A 16,971-nucleotide genomic window follows, 5' to 3' on the forward strand; every position below is an offset into this window, starting at 1 on the left:
TTCTTTCTTTCTTTCTTTCTTTCTTTCTTTCTTTCTTTCTTTCTTTCTTTCCTTCTGTTTTTAAAGAAAGCAAGATCCCTCCTTCACAAGTTTTTCTACTGTCAATGGTGCTGGTGGCTCATTACAGAGCTCCTGACCCAGGCCCTCACCCAGCCATAGAATTTCCCTGCCGTGGCTTCTCAGAAAAGGCCGAGAAGTCTTGTTTGTGACTTCGTGCCCCCTCTCTCACATACAGGACACTGACGTGCTGAACCCATCACCTTTTCTGAGTAACCGACTACTTACTCATCCCTAAAGCCAGAGTCCCTACTTGACTGCTTTCGCTTATTTGCACACCTACTATTTGCTGAATACCAGGCTCTATCTACCCTGGACACTGGAGGGTGTCAGTGAGTGAGCAGGTGTTAGTGAGTGAGCAGGACTCTAAGAAAACTTTTATTTTCATTAGAGAGGTAGACAACAAAGAAAGTTGAGTGACAGCACAGGTAAGTGCTGGAGGGGTTCCACCAGCAGAGTGGGGGGAGCGGTTGGCAGGGGGTGTGTGTGGGGTCTCTTGGAGGGGGCATCTGAGCTCCAACCTGAAAGACAGGGCATAGTCCTCCTCACCCTCTTCTAAACAAGTGCTCGTCGCACTCTCATCATGTGTCTTTTATCCAGTGAGGCCAGTAAAGTCCATAAAGCCTTGAAATTCATGGCATGTCAGTTAAAAAATAGTAACAACTTATTGCTTATCTGTTTTAACCACAATCATCCACAGATCTGCTGCCAAATAATATTGCTCACCCATGGCATTCTCTACCTAGCTCTTCTACCTCTGCTTAAAAGCAAATAGAAAAAAAAATTATTCTCAAAAGCTCTCCTATATCTCCCCATCCTGCCGTGCAAACAGCCGAAATCAAATGAAGATATAAATCGTTCTTGCAGGCCACTCTTCCTGTCCCTGCCCACGTCCTGGTGCCGCCCAGTCCCTTCCTACAGTTCTTGTTTGTGCTTTATCTGAGACTTAAAACCCTGGGCAGGGATCCTTTCTCAATGCTCAAGACACAATAAAATATTAAATATGGTTGAGTCAATATCACAGTGCAGGATGCCCACATAACTCCCAGAAGAGGCCTAAGTATCTAAATCAATACCACAAGCCCAAGCCCCTCCCCGTTCTCTCTTCCCTAACCCAAGAAAAGCAGCACTGGAAAGAACCGCTGCTTACACAGGGGACCTTCTGTGGGCAGTACAGCACAAGAACATGAAGCATCTGTAGACCTGCCATGGGTCAGGTCCAAGGCAAATACTCAGCCAAGTGGAAACTAAAAAAAGCAGATCCTTGAGATCCTGGCTCAAGAGAAAGAATGTTCTAGGAATTCAACCTGCTCAGAACTACACTGCCGGTGGTAAATGGGGTGTGGGGGAAGCAAGCTAAGCTGCTACAACCTTTATAGCATGCAGTTTGGCAAATATATGTACAGATGGCCTTAGAAAGTACATGCCCTGACACAGAACTTCCTTACTATGTGCTCGTGAAGGGCCTTGCCACCTCTCACCTTCCTAATCCTCGGGCCCACTGGACCTGCCACTTCCAGGTTGCTCTTTGTATCCCCCAGGGCCCTGTAACTCCAGGTGGAGGAAAACTCCCCTCACACACTCACCAAGGAACCCTGACACCAAGCACATGTCTGGTACGTGGCAGTCACCCAACATTTCACGTGAATGGACTTTGAGGATGAAGAAGCATCCTGAAATATTTAAGTGTATGGATGTTCATTTAAGTTTTGAAAATGCTGAAACATCAGAATCAATTAAGTATCTAATAAAGGACTGGATGAGTAAATTAGGCCACAGCCATAAGGCTGAGTCCTGTGCCACCATCTGCTCACTGTGGTCTGAAAGTGCTCCGGGAGCCCCAGATGGCTACTGTAGACCTCCCAGGCTACAGAGATGCAGGATCTAAGCAGGGTCCCTGCTCCACAGACTCCCCAGAAGCCAGCCTAGTGAGGAGACCAAACTCCAGATGTTCCCATCAAGAGCTCTAAATCCAGAGCAAGACCAACTCTTTGGCTTGGGGCAGAGTGAGAGGAGAGAGACCAAAAAGAAACTGGAGAAAGTCAGAGGATCCTGCGGCCTCACATCCCACATCCCGCCCAGCAGCACACCTGTCCTCTCTGCTCTGTCCCCTAAATACCAGTCAGAAAATCATACAACATTGGTACAAATAACAGTGTCAGTCTTAGCTAACCATGTCCAAGCATGAGCATGTCCAGGGATGCAGAGGAACAGCACAGCAACCAAGCCAACATCTGACAGCAAAAGAGCATCAACAGATGAACAGAAAGTGTTCAAAAGACAGAGACTGTGCCCTAGGGAAAAAAAAAAAAAAAAAAAAAAAAAAAAACACGGAACCCTCAAAGAAGAAAGGGAAATTCTCACAAATGCTTCATAGTCCAAGACAGTTAAGAATATGACTTCAGTAAAACAAGAGCATGAAGATGAGATGATGAAATTACACATGAAAGGGCGAGCAGACACCTAAGAAAATCATGATCAAAACAACATAGCAAGGGGCACCTGAGTGGCTTAGTCAGCTAAGCATCCGACTTGAGCTGAGGTCATGATCTCACAGTTTGTGGGTTAGAGCCCTGTGTCGGGCTGTATGTGGACAGCTCAGAGCCTGGAGCCTGCTTTAGATTCTATGTCTTCCTCTCTCTCTGCTCCTCCCCCATTCATGCTTGCTCTCTCTCCCTCTCTCTCTCTCTCTCTCTCTCTCTCTCTCTCAAAAATAAACACTAAAAAAATAAAAAATAAATAAAAACACAGCAAGAGGAGGAAGAAGTTAAGCAAAGTGTGGGATCCAGGGCTGAAAACAGAATTATGAACTTGTTGGAAAGGATTATGAACAGCACAGAGGATACAAGTTGAAAAGACAAATCAAGAAAAACAGGAATGAAAAGTAAACAATAGCTTTCCAACATAACGGATCTTTGAGGCAGGGATTCCAATAAATGGAACATAAAATACATTTTTAAAAATACATATACAGAAGAAAATTTCCTGAAGTGATTAAAGAAATCAATCTACATATTTTTTAAATTTTTTTTCAAGTTTTTAATTTAGTTTTGAGAGACAGCATGAGTTGGGGAGAGGCAAAGAGAGGGAGACAGAATCTGAAGCAGGCTGCAGACTCTGAGCTGTCAGCACAGAGCTGTCAGCACAGAGCGGGGTTCGAACTCACAGACCGTGAGATCATGACCTGAGCTGAAGTCAGATGCTTAACCGACTGAGCCACCCAGGCGCCCCTCAATCTACATATTTTTTTAATGTTTTTATTTTTATTTTTGAGAGAAAGAGCTTGAGCAGGGGAGGGGAAAAGAGAGACAGAGACACAGAATCTGAAGCAGGCTCTAGGCTCTGAGCTGTCAGCACAGAGCCCAACACAGGGCTCAAACTCACGAACTGAGCCAAGTTGGACACTTAACCAACTGAGCCAGGTGCCCCTCAATCTACATACTAAAGGAGCACATCAAGTTCCTGACAATGTGCTCAAAGCAGTAACCAAGGAAGTTACTAAACTACTTAACTTCAAGGGTTAGACAGTTACAGGCGCAAAAAAGCACATCACCCACAAGGGGACAAAAAGGAGAGGAAAAAAAAAGGCCACCCTAAGATTTCTCCCATTGCCTCTTTAAATACAGGAAGACTCTGGAGCAATGGCCACTATACTCTAGATGGCTGGAGACTATCATACCCAGCCGAAGTATCATTCAAGTCCAAAGCCAAGGGACAGATACTTACAAATGTGAGACATAATTGGGGTAAGAAAACTGTAATCTAGCCAATCAAGAGATGAGCCAAAATTAAAGATTCGATATTAGGAAAGCCCTACCTGAGTAAAAGCATTAGATCAATTTAAATACAGGACAAAGCCAAAGAACGGTGGACAGTATGGTGGCAGACAGAATGAAAATTACAACGTCAAGTTAACAGTAACACGTTTTTAAATGAAAGGCTGGAGAGAAAGGGGGGAGCATATGAAGGCTGGAGCATATGAAGGCTGGCATCCTTGTCTTCCAGGCTGGTGAGTCAACACACATGGTCAGAGTTGCAACACTGCTTTAAAAAGCCACAATCCTAACCCTGTGACACTTTCACAAATCTCTTCCCTTAGTCTTAGATGAACCTTTTAGAAAATAAGCTCTCACGTTAAGGAAACATTTTTGAAGTTTCTCTGGTTTTACTTCAGCTTCTTGTTTATTGAAATCAAGTAAAAACATAACACTTTTATTATAAAACAGCATTGTCAGATAGATTGCATTTTTACAAAGGTACTTCTGACCATCTTCAAAACTATTGTTGTACCTGTCCTAAATACAGTATAAAGTGGTCTCAATGAGGTGAACCCAGTGTGGCCAGAGGTTGCTTTGGGTGGCTAGGATGTGAGGCAAGAGACATTTTCTTCTTTGAACTTGTCAAAGGTTAATGGATTATACTGAACACGCATCGTGTTTACCATCTGAAACCCAAACTAAAAGCTTCTGTGTGTATTAGCACATGTACTCAGAAGAGAGACCAGCACTTTGATAAAGGGGTACAGAAGATTTCCTTTTCTTTCTCTCTTACCAATTTAATTTCTAGAAGGTGAACGTTTATGACTCATGTGGTTAAAAAGACACATCTTGCTTTAGTTTTTTAATAGAAGGGGCTTCTCAGATGTAATGATTGATTCCCAGCCCCCGAGGTGCTGGAGAGGCAAGTAGAGCATTAGACGGTGCAGGAGGACTGAAATCCCAGAAGAAGAGGACGGGGACGGGGACGGGGCGGGGGGGGGGGGGGGAATTGCAAAATTCCCGTGGGGCGCAGCAGTCCAGTAATGCAGCACAAACGTGGAACAAGGGGGTGAAGACTACCCTAAGTCAGACACAGCCCTCAGTTGCCCCCCCACCCCCATGCCTTGTACCATTACGATAGGTGCACTTGCCCAGGAAGGCATTCGTTATGTCAGAAACAAGATTCAGGAAAAAAGGGTTCCATTCATACTCAACAATATACAGCACCCTGGAACAGCACACCACGCAAAAGCCTGGCATGCCCAAGCTAAGGTGCCCAAGCTTGTAGCCTTTATGTGCTTTTGATGGGTGAAAAAAAAGAAAAGAAAAGAAAAAAAAAAAAAGAACTCATAAAAGCAGATGAGTTTCTAAAAGGAGTTACCTTCAAGCTTCACCAACATGCAGATACTCAGCATGCTTAGACCTTAAGGTTTGGAATGTTCCAACTGGAACAAAACTCACCAGTGGCTATGGCCCAGTAAACGTCTGATCCACTCAGTAACTCACCACATGCTATGGGAGAATAAACCTGGGACCCAGGCACTTGAAGCAGAATTCGAAATGGAGCGACCCGTGCATTGGAATCCAGCACTGCATCCAGAGCACCTACCAGGCGACCTTCAAAAGAAAAAAGAAAGTGCACCACTGAGCACAGAGACTGACCAGCTGCCCACTCCCTGCAAAACAAGGCAGTTCGCTTTGTGTCTAGACTTGACACCAGAAGGCAGCAGGCTCACGTCCAGTTCTTCAACTCACCTCACAAAAGCCTGAGCTCCAGGAGGCCCAGGGCTCTGGCTGCCTAGTACCACTCACCCAGCATCTGGAATAGGGCCTGACATTAACAGGCACTCAGTACAGATTTGCAGAATCCAACAACCACGGGAACAAGGGGCCTTGAACAAGTCACCTAACCTAGCTGTTTCCTTTCCTCAGCATCTCAATTACAGAGGTAACACAACTCTATAAATAAGAGCTGGAAATATGGAGTCAAAATGTCTGACTCAAGCCTCAGTTTCCCAACTTTTAAGCTGTGTGACACTGGGCAAGTTACTTAACCTCTCTGTGCCTTGGTCTCATTTGTAAAAGGGAATTATCACAGTATATCTACCTTATAGGGTAATTGTGAGAATTAATGTATGCAACATTCAAAGTTCTTAGACTATTGCCTGGCTGTAAAAACTACCGTTATTATATCATATCCTCAAAGGTAGAAAAATAATCCCTGCCCACTCCAGAAGGGGACCGTGAGAAGCAAATAAAATATTGAAGTCCTTCACAGACCATAAAGCACACAAAGTAAAGGTCTATCACTCTGTTGTAATGAATACCATCATGAATCAACAGCAAACACACACACACACCCACACACCAGGTGGCAGACAATTTCGTATTGTCCCATGACTCATTTGCCAGGGTTCTGCACTGTAGAATTACTCCTTTTTCCCTTTGTAATTAACAAGTATTCTGTGAAGTTCTTTGAAACTGCATTCCTCCTTAAATTTAACTTATTTATTTCTAGCAGTATGGTTTCATGTTTCCCTACCTTATCCAATCTAGTATTACGATTATTTTGATGTTCACGTTGTCTCTGACTTGGCCAGTAGGTACCCCTTCAAGCTGGCTTCTGTGTCCTTTGGACGTGTCCCCATTCATTATTCTACTTTCTGGCAAATAATCCAAGTTCACCCTTTATTCTTCCTGCTCTAGCCCTGGCATCAGCCATTTCCCCAAGAAGCCTGGTTCCTTTAGTGAAGAATGGTATTTAAAAGCCAAGGTCTGGGAGCCAAGTACACTTACTGCTGTGGGGGTGCTTGCTCCCGGAACCTTTCAGTGGACAGAGCTTGGACTGTACATGTATGTACATATGTATGGGTACATGTTTATGTATGTATGCACACATATACTCATTGACATTTTCATTTTTATACTGATTTTATACATAAAAACTTCCAATTATGATCCAATACCAGCGCTGCGATCAAATACCAGGGTCATTCCAGTTTCTTTCCATATTTGCAACTCTCTTCTCCAACATGAGGAACCTGGCTTCCATTATTCTTAATATATTTACTTATCTGATCAATTCTATCCCCTTTTTTTTTTTTTTTTCCAACGTTTATTTATTTTTTTATTTTTGGGACAGAGAGAGACAGAGCATGAACGGGGGAGGGGCAGAGAGAGAGGGAGACACAGAACCAGAAACAGGCTCCAGGCTCCGAGCCATCAGCCCAGAGCCTGACGCGGGGCTCAAACTCACGGACCGCAAGATCGTGACCTGGCTGAAGTCGGACGCTTAACCGACTGCGCCACCCAGGCGCCCCTCTATCCCCTTTCTGACAGATGCCCTCCTTACCTTATCTAGGCTCCAACTGACCATCCACCCCACCCATACAATTACCTTGATCTGTCCCTATTAACAGCTTTAGGGAAAGAAGGAAGGGTGCCTGAGTTTTTATAGCAATTATTCCTTAGGCTGCTCAGAATTTTTGTCTTACTGGTTTGTTTGCACAGAGAGAGAGCACACATGTGCGTGAGCCAGGGAGAGGGACGGAAGGAGAGAGAGAATCTTAAGCAGCCTCCACACTCAGTGCGGAGTGGGGCTTGATCCTGTGACCCTGGTATCATGACCTGAGCTGAAATTAAGAGTCAGATGCTCTAATGGACTGAGCCACCCAGGCGCCCCTCACTGGTTTCCTCTTGACTTACATGTAATTGAGAGGGCCTGAAAGCTGTCAGCTAAATAAAGGGGCTGCTACTTTAACACAGAACTTGCACAGCTGCTTAGGGGAGCTCTGTGATCAAAAGCACAGGTGGGGGGCACCTGCGTGGCTCAGTCACTTAAGCAACTCTTGATCTCAGCTCAGGTCATGATCTCATGGCTTGTAAATTCGAGTCCCACATTGGGCTCTGCACTGGGGGCATGAGTCTGCTTGGGATTCTGGATCTCCCTCTCTCTGCCCCTTCCCCACTTGTACTCTCTCTCACATGCAAATTAAAAAATGAAACTTAAAAAAAACCACGGGCAGGAAGGCAGGACAGGGTAAAGATTAAGCCGTATTTGTGTAAGATTGATAAAACATTTTTGCCTGTCAAAGCTTGGAGGGGGTTAGTGATAGGGAAGCAGATGGAAGGAAAGTAGAAAGGTGCTAAAAAAAAAACCCACCCATCCCACATGCAGACCCAGTGCTTCCCAATTTAAGAGATCTGTTGTAGACCCCCTATCTAGTTTGCTAATAAGTAAAACCTGAGCAACAAAAGGAGGAAGTGAGAAGGGTAGGCAATGACTTGGTGTCACCATAACTCAGAAGCAGTCTCTCTGATCGGAAACAGTGATTTTTTTTTCTCTTCAAGACTCAGGAGCTTTTGCAATGGTCAGGATGTTTTATAGCAACACAACCAACCTGGTAGGAAGGTGGGGAGGACAACAAAGAAGCAAAGAGGGGACTTCTAGTTTCAGCTCCCCCGCGTAAAGAATTTGAAGTCCTCACTCCCATCCTAATGATAAGAAGCTGAGCAAATTGAATATCCGCGGCTTTTCTGGGACCCATCAGAGACCCAAGGGCACAGGTCAAAATCATAACCCAGAAATCTGGAGAGAGGGGACAATCCAAAGTCACAGCCCAGATCACTCACCTGAAGCAGAAGCCGCTGGGGCCATCAACTGATAGAACACTTTAATAAGGTTTTGACAAATTGCTGGGAGGCTGAGTGTGTGGACTAGCAGGAGAGTAGGAGACTCCTGATGGCCACAGTCTTAGGTTTTACCTGTACAGGTTTTACTACCAGGTTCTCGCTATGAAGAGCGAGGAAAAACCTCTCCTGATCTCCCAGAACATTCTCCACAACAGGGGCCTGCTCTCCGGCAGGGATGGAGACTCTCCAGAACCTTATCCCAGCTGGGGGAGGGGCGTTTCTGGGACTCCAGCCCCCTTCAGCCTTCTGGTCTCATCTGGTGAAGGGGGAGGGGTCAGGGTAAGGGAGGCGTCCAAGAAACACTGTCCAGAGCACATCCCAGGGACACAGACCCACTGAAAGACCAAGATTCTTTGATAAGACTTACAGGGTGCTTCTTCTCCCCATACTTTACCACCACATCAACACGTTCTGGCATAATGACACTGGGAAGGACTGGAAGACTCTCAGACTCCATATGAGGAGCTCAAGTTTCTCTATTTTTTTTAATGTCTTTAAGCAAGCTCTAAGGCCAATGTGCACCTTGAACTCACGACTCTGAGATCAAGAGTCACATGCTCTACCAACTGAGCCAGCCAGGCGCCCCGGAGCTCATTCTTCAAAGAAGCCCAAAGACAGAGAGAGAGACCAAGGCAAGGACACCTGAGGAATCTGAAAACCTTGGGCATCTGTGGCTACAGCAAACCAACAGCCCACGTCCTAGACAAAATAACATAAAACTCACACTAAAGAACTATTTCTTCAGTTCTTGTTTCTCCTTACATTATGCCTGGCTTTCAAAAACAATGACAAAGAATGCTGAAAGGCAAGAAAACACAGTCTGAAGAGACAAAGCAAACATCAGAATGAGCCTCATGCCTGACTCAGAAAACATACCTGACCAGTATTATCAGAACTATCAAAGTCACTAAAAACCAGGGAGGTCTAAGAAACGGTCACAGCCAAGATGACAACTAAATGTGAGGTGTATCCTGAGAGGGATCCTGGGTAATTAAAAGGCCAGCAAAATCTGAATAAAACACAGACTTTAGGGGGTGCCTGGGTGGCCGAGTCAGTTAAGCGTCCGAGTTCGGCTCAGGTTATGATCTCACGGTCTGTGAGTTTGAGCCCCGCGTCGGGCTCTGTGCTGACAGCTCTGACCTTGGAGTCTGTTTCAGATTCTGTGTCCCTCTCTCTCTGCCCCTCCCCCACTCAGGCTCCATCTCTCTCTGTCTCAAAAATAAACATTAAAAAAATTTTTTTTTAAAAACACCGACTTTAGTTAACAATCACTGTCTTTATGTTCTACCACTGCTGTGACAAGTTAGTACAAACACAATAGCTTAAAAGAAGCAAATTTATTACCTTATAGTTCTGTAGGTCAGAAGTTTGATACAGATCTCACTGAGCTAAAGTCAAAGTGTCAACAGCCTCCTTTCTGGAGCCTCAAGGTGAGAACCCTTTTCCTTGCCTTTTCCAGCTCTGAGTGGCCGCAGCTCCCTCACTTAGTTCTCGGTCCCCTCCTCCATCTTCAAAGCCAGCAACACCAGGATGAGTTCCTCTTCCAGTTTTAAAAACCCTTGTGATCACATTGGGCCCCCCTAGATAATCCAAGCTCATCTCCCTATATTCAGGTCCACTGATTAGCAACCCAATTAATTCTATCTTTAATCTATTTAATCTTTAATTCTATCCTTTAATTCCCCTTTGCCATGGAACCTAACACATTCGCAGGCTTGCAGCATTATTCTGCCTACCACCATAATCCATCAGTACCAGTTCATTCATTGTAACAAATACACCATGCTAATATGTCAATAGGAGAAACTGGGTGTGGGGTATATGAGAACTCCCTATACTACCTTCACAGTGTTTCTGTAAATCTAAAACTGTTCTAAAAAATAAAGTTTAGTTTTTTTTTAAAAAGTGACAAGGGGATGGGGCGCCTGGGTGGCACAGTCGGTTAAGCGTCCGACTTCAGCCAGGTCACGATCTCGCGGTCCGTGAGTTCGAGCCCCGTGTCGGGCTCTGGGCTGATGGCTCAGAGCCTGGAGCCTGTTTCTGATTCTGTGTCTCCCTCTCTCTCTGCCCCTCCCCCGTTCATGCTCTGTCTCTCTCTGTCCCAAAAAAATAAATAAACGTTAAAAAAAAATTTTTTTTTTAAAAAGTGACAAGGGGAGTGAGTCAGTGTCCGCCTGCAGACAAGGGCCCTCCACTCCACATCTGCGCAAATTTCGACTGCCCCTGCAGGATCCCCAGGAGCGGGCAGGGGCTCTGAATCTGGGGTAAACCAGAGCACTCAGGGTGGAACCAACCAAAGCATGAACACAAAAGCAGCAGACCAGGGTCCAATATGGCAGAGAAGACGCACAAGTGGGAGACAGATCAGTGAGAGTCCTCAGTAGGAAAACCAAAAGGAGAAACGAAACATCTGGAAGAAAAAAGCATCCTTAAATCTCTGCTGAATGGTGAAGGAAAATGGTTAGCGTGGCAAAGAAATCGTTCAAAGTCATTAGAAAATAGGGTATGATGTCCACAAATTTCAAATGGGTCAAAGACAAAAATATATACACACATACATATCAATAAGGTAAATAGATGGCAAAATGTTTACGCATAGCTCCTAACAGGGTATGCAGCCATACTTATCTTTTTATAAGGAAGCTGACGACAACTCACATGGATGGCTCTGAGGCAGTATTTATTTGGCAGACTCAGCCTCATTAAAAAGAAAAAATACTGAAGTCTGTTTTCTCATTAATCCTCATGGCCACCTTTGGAGGGAGGGATGAAGTGGCTAAAGCTCTGAGCACTAAGGACTGGGCCCTCCCCAGCTCCAGCTCCAGCTCTAGGGCTGTTTAAAGACAGGGGTGCCTGGGTGGCTCAGTGGTTAAGTGTCAGACTTCAGCTCAGGTCGTGATCTTGCGGTTCCTGAGTTTGAGCCCCACATCTGGCTCTCTGCTGTTAGTGCAGAGCCTGCTTGGGATCCTCTTGTCCCCATCTTTCTCTGCCCCTCTCCCACTCATGCTCTCTCTCTCTCTCAAAAATAAACATTAAAAAAAAATTAAAGACAGGGTAACAATTATTTTCAGAAATGCTCCGCCATCCACAAACCTACACTTCTAACTACATTCAGACTGACTTTGCTCTCCCAAGCCCCGACTGGCTGAGTCTTGGCTCTGTCTCCAGGAACAAATCCCCCCAAATGGAGGGCAGCTCGCATGGAGCATTCTGGTCTGCCTTCTGTGGCAGCTCCATATGGCTTGTCTGGCTCTACAGGAAAACCCTCCTGGCGGCACAGTGAGTGCAACACTCCTATTTTTAGGCTATTAGAATAACAACTCTGGCGGAGATAGATGTCAAGTGACAAGTTTTATAATTAGGGCCCAAAAGGGGCCTATGAATAATTTGCTTCTAAGTAATAATGCTGCAAATCTTTCATTATGGCTGGATTTCATGCACATGGGTGGTACCGAGTTTAAGACGAAATCGCAGCTACTGACATGGAACAAACAAGGACACTTGGAGAAGCCTTCCCACTGCCTCCTGGTTTATATAACAACCTCTGTGTCGGGCCTGGGACTTAACCACAGGCAGCAGTGACAAACTGCTCTGCTCTCACCAGTAACAACACCCTCGCATAGTAAAACCCATTTAAACCACAGCAACACCCAACCCCCACAGAAAGCATTTTAAGGAAAGCAAAAAAAACAGAAAACAGTCTATTTTTTACCCCCTGCACTGAAGAAAGCAGGTCTCCCTAATGGCTTTGGGCTTAGAATAGACCTCAGCAGCCCCATGACAAAAAAAAAAAAAAATTCTTTCACTCCAGTAAAAAGCTTCTCATCATTATACCTAAGCCATCGATGTGATGGCACACCCACAGTGCACCACAGCTCAACACCATAATCCACAGTTGGGAAACTAATTTGGTCTCAAGGTCTGTCTTCACGTTAGGGCTGTTTGGTTTGGCTGGTATTGCTGTTTTGGAGACTTAGGGGAAAAGGCAAATAAAGAGCCAGAATAAAGGAAAAAAAACTTTTATTTGTGAAAATAAATAACGTAAAAGATCACGTGAAGTCCTTTCTACTAGGCTTGAAAAGAAGATAAATGTTGGGGATATTTGCATTCCCAATGAGAAAGCTCTACCTATTCAAAGTAAAATTCATAATCCAAATTACCAGACTCTGACTTTTTTCTACAAAGCATTTTATATAATTCAATATACCTCTCAGTGTGAGTCCCTTATGATTCCCACAAATCTCCGCGAAACCAAGAGATGATGGTGCTATTTTCAGAGTGCAGTCAATTGGTGGGCAAAGCCACAGGGTAACTGAATCACGCGGGAAGCTCGGGAGCAGGCCACCTGATGAGCTCATCTTTTTAACGAAGTGCCTAACACAGCAGCCACGTGCCCATCGTGGTGACAGGATGAGCCTGCCAAATCCACAACACAAGTCGGAGAAAGTGCAGGTCCGGAGGAGAGCTTCAAGGGCACCACAAGGGAGGGATTCTGGTCCCAGTTCTCGAGAACAGGACAGGCAGTCACCATGCCCTCACCTGCACGCTGCATTCCAGTCCCATGGGGACAAGGACAGCCACACAACGAACTTAGGCTTTCCCAGGAAACCAAGAGAGGATGGTGGGTACAGTGGGTAGCTCTGATCAACCAAGAGGAGTTACAAGTGCAGACCATTCGGTCCTGTTCTCACTGGAATTAAGGGACTCTTAAAGAATCCTTTTTGCCTTCACTCCAAAGCTGTGAAAATTCTTCAGTGGGAACAGAGTTTGTTTTCCAAGATGAAGAGAGTTCTGGGGATGGACAGTGGTGATGGTTGCATAACAATGTGAACTGTACAATTAATACCACTGAGCTGTACGCTTAAAAATGGTCCAGATGGTCAATTTTATGTTACGTGTATTTTACCACAATTTAAAGAAAAAGCACGACAATTCTAATGATCAGAAATGTCCACAGTGGGGCTCCTAAAGTAAATATAAAAACAATTTTCCTAACTCCATTCCCCAAGTGATAAATCATAAATGCATGTGAACATAAATGCACTCCGGGTCCACACTGCTGAACTCTGACACGTTCTTCTAGTGGCTCCATAAATAATCCTTGGATGGGAACCAAGCTGCCTGCTTTGGCTCAGACCGAACATAAGGATCCTGTCATAGTGAACCTCCAAACAGGGTGACGTAATGCTCGAAGTGCCTGACAACAAGAATCCTACACAAAACACCATCATGACAGCCAGTTCCAAACACAGTGACTTCCCTGCCTTAACAGACACATGTTGCCGTGGATATAATGAACACTGTCTTGAAAATTCTCCATCATTTCCATCCACTTGGCCATCCATTTATCAGGTCTTCTGGCATGATGATTACGTAAAGCAATTAGGATTAAATCCTTATAGTACAGGGATGATCCAAGGCTATAAAATAAGAGGTAAGGGGTACCATAACAAAGAAGTTGACCTGAAGGCCTGATACCATCTCTAAATGAAACGCCAGCTGCTAGGGGCATCCAGAATGGATGGGGATGGGTACCTGTTCCACCTCTACTGCCAAGCCCAGCACAATCCAGGATTGCCCATAGCTCTTCCCTGGACACTAATATGTCACTTTTGGCCACTCCCAATGGCTATGAAATGGGACCCAAGTGCTCTAGGACCACCTGCTCACCATCCTGATGGTTCTAGCCCCGTGCTAACCTGTCCTTCCCATTCTGTTCAGCTCTTTCCAGATACTTGTGACCCTTTTTTTTTTTTACCTACAAAAAGGTATACATAATTAATGTATGACTTTGAAGTATGCACCCATGAAACCATCACCATAATCTATGCCATAAACATATCCATCGCCTCCAAAAGCTTCCTCCCACTCTCTTATAATTATTAATATATAATATTGTGATAAGAACATTTAGCATAAGATCTACCCTTTTAGCAAATATTTAAGTATAAATATTGTTAAGTACAGGCATTATGCTATATACTGGACCTCTAGGACATGCTCATCTTGTGTAACTGAAACTCTGTACCCTTTGACTAGTTCCTTCCCATTCTCTCCTCCCTCTAGCCCCTAGCACCACCATTCCATTCTCTGCTTCCATACGTTTCACTATTTTAGACTCATCACAGAAGTGGTATGATGTAGAATTTGTCCTTCTGTGACTGGCTTATTTCACTCCGCAAAATGTCCTCAAGTCACCCACACTGTTGAAACGGCAGGATTCCCTTCTCTTTCAAGGTACTCACTTTAATCCTAAAACTTCCTCCCTTAGATTCCAGGAACCCCTAACCAATAAAGACTAGAACCATCCCCTAACCCAGGAAGCCTAGAAAAACAAGTCACAGGAGCGCTTGGGTGGTTCAGTCAGTTGGGCATCCGACTTGATTTTCGCTCAGGTCATGATCTCACAGTTCATGAGATCAAGCCCCAAGTCAGGCTTTGCACTGACAGTGTGCAGCCTGCTTGAGATTCTCTCCCTCTCTCTCTGCCCCCTGCATTGGTAAATAAATAAATAAACTTAAAAAAGAAAAAAGTCACAAAATTATGTTATACTGACCCTGGTGTATTCAAATGTAACAGAAGCAAACTATATCCCCTTGCCTGTTTCACCATCCTCAAAAGAACCAAAATCCTTTGACAAAACATCTCTGAACTCTCAATTTTGTTGAGAAACTATCTGCTTGGGCCAAAGTCCTTAAACAGCCTAGAGCACTTGGGTACCTGCAGACTTTAACAGCAGACTTCCTCTTTGGGACTTACTAATTTATCACTTTTGACATCCCGTGTTTAACAAGCCCAAGGGGTATTGCCTGTACTCCCAAAATCACATTAAGGGAACCAATTATGAAGAATATCTCTTCCCAAAATCTTTCCTAAAATAATGAAGTTTGGTCTCAATTTGCCCTTCTAAAGCAGTTTGGTTTTTTTTTTTTTTCTTGATTACAAAATAAATACATTCTTATTGTAAGACATTTTGGGAAGTATATAAAACCACAAAGAACATTTACCTCACATCTTGCCCCTTCACAATAACTCTTGGTACATGTCCCTAAGGCCTTTTTTCTAACTAGTCACAGATAAAGACTATTCCATTCCCACATTGAAGATTTTGAAGAAAGGAAGTAAAAAACAAGGCTGAGCATGAAGTTCAAAGAATTGTCCTTTCCTGCTCAGAGGCAGTTGCAGAAAGCCTGTTAAACTTGTTCAACAAGACTCATGTGTGGTGCACAAACCAGTTTACCAGCCAAATTTCATTAAGTGCAGCCTGCTGCCTGATAGCACCTTATACTGTTACAGTTACAACCACCTTGCCAACCACACTTTTGTTTAATGGCCCTGTACATAATTAAAGGCAGGAAATGGAGCTTAGAGGCATTCAAGGATCACAGAAAAATAAATAAATAAGGTAAGGCAATAGTACCTCCTTTGCAAAATGGAAATCAATGTGAGAGTCAAAAGGGTCAGTGAAGCAAGACATTTCCACAGACTCAAGTTCAAAATGAAAGACAGTACTTCACTGGATTCCAGCTCCTCACATGGAAAGAGCCCCCTGGGAGCCTGTAAAACTGCAAACCAGTCTTAAAAGGGATGAGTCTGCCTGTTTCATCAAGCTTACCAAGCTACATGTATTTCAATACAGCAACTCCCGTGCAATTGTTGAGACACTTTTAGTGAACACCTACTATGTGTGCGACACACTTTAGCTTGGTTAATCCTTCCCCAGAGGTATTGCCATCATTTCTAAAGTGCAGCCAGTGAAGCCACAGTGGGTTCCATTCATCTTGAGAGTGTGCAGGTATACCAAAAGAGGTCAAGCTTGGCACGCCAGTGTTTGGCACAACTGTTTACAATACTCTTTACTACCTTTGCAATAAAGCCCATATTTCTGACTTTGGTTTCAACATTTCTGTCCTTGATAACAAAAGAGTCTTTTTAGGCATCAAATTACAACTAATTTGCTATAATTAAATGTTAGATGTTTACCACCTACAGAAGTTTCTCACTTTATAAATAAACAAATAAACAAACACACACATTTTTTTTTAAGTAGGCTTCACGATCAGCACAGAGTCCAACATGGAGCCCAACTGCAGAGCCCGACGCAGGGCTTGAACTCGTGACCCTGAAATCAAGACCTGAGCCAGACACTTGATTGAGCCACCCAGGCACTCCAGAAGTTTCTTACTTTAAATGCATGTATAAGGGTTAAATGCATGCAAGGGTTAAATGCACGTATAAAGGGTTACAAGGGGAAAGGCAGGGATCCTTTATCTGTTCCCAACACCTGGTATACCTGGCTCCTGGTATGCCTTTAATAAATATTTGCTTAACAAATCCTCTGAATAAAATAAAACCAAAGAACACAGTTCTTTAAGTTCACTTGAAAGAAATTAGTTTTCCATAAGCTACAAGTAGCTGGAGGTTTGCTACCTGTGGATTCTGATCTTGAAATCCGATTACTCAG

At 44.2% G+C, this 16,971-nt stretch overlaps 1 protein-coding gene across 5 annotated transcripts in view; it reads right to left on the bottom strand.

The window, feature by feature from the left end:
- The window catches only part of TBC1D8 (TBC1 domain family member 8), a 119,440-nt gene that overhangs the window by 65,731 nt on the left and 36,738 nt on the right, over nucleotides 1-16,971 (bottom strand). For 2 of the 5 annotated variants that reach the window (XM_040454048.1, XM_040454047.1), the window contains exon 2: nucleotides 5,277-5,432. The exons of 1 other annotated variant lie outside the window; for it this stretch is intronic. In XM_040454048.1, the coding sequence (XP_040309982.1) occupies nucleotides 5,277-5,432 (156 nt within the window). The remainder of the gene's footprint in view (nucleotides 1-5,276; nucleotides 5,433-16,971) is intronic. 2 more of the 5 variants (XM_040454050.1, XM_040454049.1) reach the window with 1 other exon arrangement.

Source organism: Herpailurus yagouaroundi, unplaced genomic scaffold, assembly GCF_014898765.1.
Source record: "Herpailurus yagouaroundi ecotype Mexico unplaced genomic scaffold, PumYag 210, whole genome shotgun sequence".
Lineage (NCBI taxonomy): Eukaryota > Metazoa > Chordata > Mammalia > Carnivora > Felidae > Herpailurus > Herpailurus yagouaroundi.